The 7,643-nt window shown below is 44.1% G+C and overlaps 1 protein-coding gene across 1 annotated transcript in view; it reads left to right on the top strand. All coding sequences in view use genetic code 11, as the record gives it.

The window, feature by feature from the left end:
- EGR_01919 (Centrosomal protein) overlaps window positions 1-2,096 on the top strand; it is a gene marked incomplete at both ends in the record, with an annotated part of 19,068 nt that extends 16,972 nt beyond the window's left edge. Inside the window, one exon of the mRNA XM_024491168.1 lies at window positions 1,978-2,096. Coding sequence (XP_024354311.1) covers window positions 1,978-2,096 — 119 coding nt within the window. The remainder of the gene's footprint in view (window positions 1-1,977) is intronic.
- Between the last annotated feature and the right edge of the window lie 5,547 nt (window positions 2,097-7,643).

The raw sequence follows: 7,643 nt of genomic DNA, 5'->3' as shown, positions 1-7,643 counted from the left end.
CGAACGAGGGGTTAAATGGATTTTCGAGGTATAACACTGACCATCACGCTACAAAGATAGTGGTTGGGACTGGAGAAACCGGATACTTAATTGTATAGCCAATACAAATAATTGTTCTTCTGCACTTTAATTCTTGATTTCTATGGCAGACGAACCTGGCGCGTGGAACGTGATTCCAATCTCGCAGCCGAGGTGTGTCACCAAGTCCGACTGCTGCCAACGCCTACCTCGACGAGGAAGAAGGACTAGCGGTGCTCTGGTCGCCTTTCGATGGAACGCTTGAGACAGAGGGAGGAGAGGAATGAATAAAGAAGCAAGCTGCCTTCTCTCGCTTTTTTGATTTCTGCTCGTCAGCCGTGCCTTCCTTCTTTTGCCCATGGGGTGGTACCTGTGGCAACAATAAAAATTGCGTTTTATGGGAGCGGTGCTTGGGTTTTCAGTAATTGATCGTGACAATATTTTAATCTAAACCGACTTGATGAGGCATCTTTTACTTCATTACGTGTCAAAAAATTCATTACGATGTCCTCGAAGCCTACATCGTTCAAAGTCTCTTTGGATCCACCGTTCCATGACCCAGAACTGGTTTTATTCACGCTTTTATTATGGAATGGTATAGCTTCACAAGGTATATGGCATAGCCTCACGGAGCTGGCCTCTGTGCTCATTTATCCGTCCTACTGTAATACACATTCAGTGTTGTCCTACTGCCCATTGGGGATTATTGTCAGTCTTTTACAAATTTTGGAGCCAGTATATCAAGTCTTCATCCTTCACTACTTTAATGTAAGCATTGTGAGCGGTTACTTTGTGAATGCGTTTGCTTGACTCAAGCCTGATCCTTACTTATTACCTATTGTAATTACAAAATCGGGATTGGAGAATCGGGCATAGGTCTGCATGGTTTCAGGGTCTGGCATTCGCGGCAGGCGCCTTCCTTCCGTGACGCTCAAGTGCGGTATCAGCTCAGTGAAATGAGGACTGCCGTTCTTTTCTTCCCTAGGTAGTCTTAAAGTCGATGGGCTGGAAAGAGATTTAGCCAAGGCGAATAGTGAGGCTGCGTCTGTGGCTAATGTGTTTGCGCATGACCAATCTGTTTATCCTAAGACTGCATAGGAGGTCATTCATGTAGCCGGTGACCCATCAGTTGGGCCTGAACGAAATATCCAAAACCCATGTTGTTGAACTATTTATGTAGATTCTACCGTCATACCGGTGGCGCATGTACTTTTAAAATCCAACAACCTCCAGCCCTTTTATATGCAAAGCATTGAGTAGTCCCCTTCTTTGGTATGCCATATTGCGTCGCCAGAGATGGCCCCGAAGGCAAATTCCCTTGAGTGGATCTATAAGAGGTCTAATACAATAAGGTAATTATCCATGCCTATCACCAGCACCACTTGGTGCAAAACGTGAGCCATACCAAAAGCTGTTTTCCTTACAGAAATGCATCGGTATTCATCACTTTTCGTGAGCAAAATTTGTTTTTTAACAAAAAGTCTTTGTTCTCAGATAGTGCTTTCGATTGTAAGAAATTTTATTTGAACCTGCTATCGGTTGCGACGACTAGCACTGAGAAGATCTGATATGCGGTCAGGTTTTTACTTGATGTTCTTAAAAATCCTTCCTTCGTTTGTAGGCTACCTTGTGGAATTTTTTGGCTTTTTGAAAAAAAATGAAGTTGAATTTGATTTATTTAAGTTTTGTGTTGTGATTGGCCGTGCTCCCACCAATCAAAAGCAACGCTTACAACTGAACCAATCGTTGAAGCTGTGCTTGGGCTTTCCTTTTTGAGTTGGCCAAGAATAGATCCAATCATAAGTTGGCAGATATTCTTTTATTTTGTTTGTTAAAATTGAAGTTTTTCAGTTCCTCTCACCTTTTTTAATTACTCTAAAAGTTTAAATTTCATCTTAATCCTACAAAGTGGTCCCACTTAGATCAGTGGATTTCTTGGTCAATGTTCATCACCTGTAGAATCCCTTTCACCAAACAGTGGGGCTAATCTAAACGACAACATAATGTACAAGAGCTGTCGAGATAAATGTCGGTCAAAAAGACATTTGAGTGGCTATTGCAATCGCTACGAGATGTGATTTCCTATTGATAGCGAAAGCAGATCAAGGAGGCATGTGTTTCCCACATAAACAGTTTGCAACTTGACAGCAAGGCCTAGTTGGGAAACGGACCATTGCGTCGCCTTAGATCTAAGAAGTCTTGGGCTAGGTGTACCTCTTTAATTACTTATTATTCAAAATACATGGGGAGAAAATGACCCGACATATTTGCTATCTGAATGGTAGTAGAAATTCAACCACTACGTATGACGAAAGATGTCCCAAGCGATGTTGTACTGGTCAAAAATTGGAAAGAAAGTACATTGACCTTGGAACAACAACATCCTCCATTCCAAAAATCAGTTGTTTGTTTCCTCACCGGGGGAGTGCCGATTGTAGCAAAACGGGCATTGACATGAAGTTGATCTCCAACATTCCATTGCAATTGTCCTTATTTAAAAGGTTGTATTCGTCCATTGCTCTAGGACTTAGGCCTTACACACAACAACTCTTGATTAAATCTCGAGGTCGGGACACCTAATGATCTTGGGGCTTTGTACCGACCTAGAAGTGACCTCCTAAGCATGACCTCATTAGCATACCCATGGTTATCAGGTTGTGTCAGGTAAATCTTGAAAGCCTGCTATTTGGTCGGCCAACCTTAAACCTGAAATTTGCATATTAAAACCTACATTCACAGCCTCAACAGATCATGTGAAACCGGACAGCCCTCAGAGGAATTTATGGCAAGGCTATAAGTGGATAGTAGTGGGTTACTTCGTTGGTGTGCCTGTGATGTGCCACGCTGTGGGAGCCCGTTCACCTAAGATCGTTGATGGTACAGTAGGCACTGGCAGAGACCTCCAAAACTCCATTTCGCCTACGCGTAATTGTTGTGGGTCAAATTGAACGCCTCCAGGATAGTGTTGTGATTGGTCGATCCTTGCACTAGTGTGTTTGGATGCCATTAGTATTATTAGTTGTTTGTGTCGGGATGTCCTTTGATTATCCTCTTGCTTAATTATTAGCTGTGTGCTTGCGGAGAGATTTCAAGCACAGTGGAATAGGCTGTTGGGAGCCAAGCGCCAGAACTGATATTCCATCAGTCAAGGCGGACCGCTTCTTGTGGGTTGTGCTACCACCGGGGCCGATAAAAATGAGCTTGAGGGAGGAGATGCGGTTTTTTTAGCACTTTTAAAGAACTATTTATTCCCTTTGCTCATCCAAAAAACTCGGCGTATGCATGCGGATGGGAAATGGGTGTGTGGGTAGTGCATCCGCTCCTACCAGCTCATGAGAGTACTTTAGCCGAAATCGGTTTCCATGAGAGGGGACTTTGAATTTCGACTTATCTGTCAAGTAACGAGAATGGGTTGGTCACCTGAGCGACAAGCGCTTAAATCGCTGCATAAGTTTGGATTTCATCTAAGTTTATGTAAACTGAGTCGCTAATACAGCTGCCACATTGAATGGGTTTTGAATTGGATTTGGCAAATTTTAAATATATGACGTCTTTAAAAATTTAGTACAAGTAGCCCTCAGCGACCGGCCCTTCATGGCGGTAGCATCGAATTTTGTCCATGTTCTCTGCACTACTACCATCCTAACCATTCCCTAAGCCTAATAACGAGGCCCTTTCTGAACGCCCAGGCGTTCCAACAGCCTCAGAGATGAACCGGGTTTTTGTAATTGCTTGTATGACAAACACGTAAACATCTGTGCTGGAATCTGAATGAACAAGTCCATCTTTGACGTACAAAGACAAAAAAACGCAAAACGGGTGCTGGTTTTTTATTTGAATCAACTTGAGAGTTGAAAAGGGCCACCCACACACCCACATCCTCCGTCGACAGATGTGCCACCTCCAAACGGCAGACAACAAAGCAACACTCCCGTTCGTGCCTTTTCAACTGCGTCCTCCTTTGAAGTGCCATTCCGCTATTCAAGTTAATGGGACAAGGCCAAATGAAAAGGACAAAGTGAGGACAACAAAGTCGGCTGTTCAGAGAGAGAGAGAGAGAGAGAGGCAGAGAGGGAGAGATGATGGGCTGCGTTGACGCCCCATTTCGGTCTTTTTGCGGGGCACGGTTGTTTGGCTTTGCATTGCAACAAAATTGCAGGCAGAATCGCAATTGCCGCTTTGATAATAGATACCTTAACGAAGTCCTTGAATGGGGCGGTACTAAATATATATATATAAATATATTACTGGTAGCAATAACCGTAGAGGCGTCTTGGTGCCAGAGGAGAGTGAATGTCAGGTGGCGAGTCTTCCAACCACCATGAGAAGGCAAGAACAGTCGGACAAGCTTAAGGTGGCATTCGGAAATTGAAAATCTGTCAGCTGAAATGAAGGGATTTAGACCCACCTCTCTAGTCGTTGATGCACTAGTCGAAGTGGTTTGTATTAGTGGACCTCACTAACCGACTCGTAGTCGGGGTTTCCGCGGAAAAATCAACCACCACAGTCTCCAAAAAGGTCGATTACTTTTATGTTCATGCCACTCACAAAAACGAGGAAATGTACATGACTTCGCGTTGGGAGGAGCCCACCTCCTTTTATCCTTTTTCAAAATCAATTCATGTGTTGGCAACATGATTTGGTGCAATCATTTATCACCATCAACAGGTGCACAACATGTTGCTTAGATGTGACGCTGAAGCAGTGGGAACAAAGTGGAGGTCGCACATCTGTAGCACATTGAAGGTCCTTGCCAATGAGCGCAAATAGTCAGTAAAGGTGTGCAGCTTCTCGAGTCTTTCCTGAAGTAGGAATAAGTCATTGAACTGCCGTGGTGGAAAAGGTAATGCAGACGTGTGGGAAGGCTGAGATGCTACCGGCATGAGGTGGAGGTCATGCCGTCGAGCAACAGTAGAATGGTGGAGTCCTGAGTGTCTGAGCGACTGATACGCAGCGCAAAACTATCAACGTATTGTATGTTCTCCATAAATAGCTTAAAAACTGGCAGATAAGACAAAGGGATCCTACTGCTAGACGATTTCTGCTTTCTTTGTGGATCCGTACAACCATCTTGGTTCTTTCTCCTTGAGGAAGTGGTAAACCTTCCAGTCAGCTCAGTCTAACACGATGAAGACTTAAAACGACCACCCTGAAGCGACTGTCGTTAAAAGAAGAAGGCAACGGATTCAGTCTGTTCACTTTGATGCGGTGATAAGCCTCAGTGGACTCTGCCATTCACCTGAAAGATGGAATTAAATGTTGCTTTATCCCATAAAATGTTTGTGCCAACGACGCCGCTTTCTCTCTCCGTGTGTGCATGTGTTAACATTTTGGAAGTCATAAACACGCCGACTGCCATGGCGTCCATTAGGAAAATGCCATTCTCTCCACCCAACATTTCCCTCTCTCCTGGGCATGAGGACGAGAGCGGGGAGGAGACGGCCTTCGAATGTGGCCTTTACCCGACCCCTGTAGAGCATAAATCAGTCACCCTCGGGAGCCTAACGGTTTGCACGTGTAATGGTTGCCCGTTAGATGCAGGACCCATGCGCCTCTCCAAAGAATGCCAAGTGACGGTGATAATAGAAGTAATAATAGCGATTGCGCTTCGCGGAAAAGGCCACACGCGAGCAGTTTATCGATTATTGATCGCATTGGGGTGCACTTAATGCCACTTTATGTCCCCCCCTGCGGTTGGCCAATAATAAAACGACTTCTGGGATGAGCTTCGCTCATCCTCTTTCCAGTAGCTAACCCCCCTGTCACTTATCCCTGATGCCGCGTCCTTTAAACCCTTTAAAAAGGGCATAACAGGATTGTGAAGGTCACAAGAAAGCACATCAACCCGTTCCCGCGACTCCACCTCCTGAGGTAAATTGTAGCCTAATGTCTCCATTGATAAGCGGAGAGCTCAACTAAAGTTGCGTTTGGTGCCTTTTCCCCCCTCTCCCCCTCCTCCACTATTTGCACAATTGTTTTTATGGTTGGATGGGGGGTGGAAGTTTATGGATGACCTTTGCCGCATCCCTCTCGTTCCAGGCTCCCCGTTTCATGTGCATAAATTAGTCGCGTCGGCTCCTGAAGTCATTGCCATGCAATGCCTCTGTCAATCGCATTGTCTGCCATTGATAAACGATAATCACATCCGAAGGGTCGGTTTACCATGGCTACTTAATTTTACTTTTTATTATGCTACTTCTATGTCCGCAGTCTTAGTGTTACCTAGATGTTACTTGCAGTAAATACTGATCCCGATGGATGGTTTTTTGTCCCCAGGGTGTCGAACTTTCCATTGGATTAGTAGATAGGAGTTAACTGCAGAGTGGCTAGTCATATACCTGCCATTATTTCCATTGACGCAGCAGAAAGGAATTGAAAGTCATCAGGTTAATTACAATTTTAAATGTATGCTAATTGCTAGATCAGCGCATGCAAGATCGCACTCTTGGATGACGGAACAGAAACACCAGAGTGGAAGGCTTCACTTCTCCATACGCGTTGGAGGTATTTTAAGGTCGCATTAAAGACTGTGCATGCTAGTAGCAATGATTAAGGTGGGGGCTAGCTGCGAGGTAAAATTGGCCCCTCTTCCTGCAGCTCACATTCTTCCACGAAGATGTCTTAAAATTTGCTGATTAGGGAGTAAATCGAATTTCTCCACTTTATTAGAAACTATAGTTCTTCTTAGCAGATGAAAACTGTTTGCTGTGCAATTAGGTCGTCAAGTAATGGGATGTCAATCTTTCCATTGTTTCAACTGCCAGAGCGTCGGATGAACTCGCTGGAACTCGCAAGAAATTGACTTTAAATGGTCACTAATTTAGGTTTAAGTGCTTTAAGAATGCTGTTTGAAATTGATGCTCACTAATGCCCATCAGTCTTCATTATTTTGCATCTCTTCGAAAGGCATGAGCTAATACTACTGAAGTAATTCAGCGGCAATGACAACTAACAGCCTTTAAAAGTGAGATGACATTTTGCCACCAAAAGTAAGAGAAGATAATAGATTTGCTATTTGTTCCAATAAATTACTTTAATACTAATTCTTACTCCAAAAATGAGTCTCCTGTTATCAACCAGTGGTTTTATTTTCCATTGAGTGTGGAAATCAGCCCCACTGCTCTGACTTTTATCGAAATGAAACGAGATGTTGTGGTTGTAGTCAGCAAAATAGTGCGCTCTTTTAGGTTCTCTCAATGCCTACAATAAAATATGTGAGAGTTAGCAGTGTGAGTAGATGGAGTCGTTGATAAACCACCGGCGTCGCCTTAGAGTGGGGCTTTGGGAATGAGGACGCCAGTAGCAGGGTAAGTTTGGCACGTCTCGAGCTTGGCGACTTCCAAAAAGTGGTGCTCTCGACCCTGATCCCACTGCAGCGTACATTTGCGCGGTGAGCTATCAACCCCTACTTTAGCTCACATTGTCGATATTGTGATAGTCTAAAAGGAAAAAATGGGAAAAACACATATTCATCCATACAAATGTACCTTCAAGCGCAAGGCACTTACAGGTGTCAAAAACAGTCACTTTGATAGAAACCAAGGTGACCCATAATCCGATTCTTGATGAAGGAATGGTGGCACCTTGGAAGGACGGTGTTACGAAGCACTCACAAAGCATGAAAA

The sequence above is a fragment of the Echinococcus granulosus genome, assembly GCF_000524195.1.
Source record: "Echinococcus granulosus chromosome Unknown EG_S00008, whole genome shotgun sequence".
In the NCBI taxonomy this organism is placed as follows: domain Eukaryota; kingdom Metazoa; phylum Platyhelminthes; class Cestoda; order Cyclophyllidea; family Taeniidae; genus Echinococcus; species Echinococcus granulosus.
The sequence above is the reverse complement of the archived record's forward strand: the minus strand, read 5'-3'. Positions and strand labels throughout refer to the sequence as shown.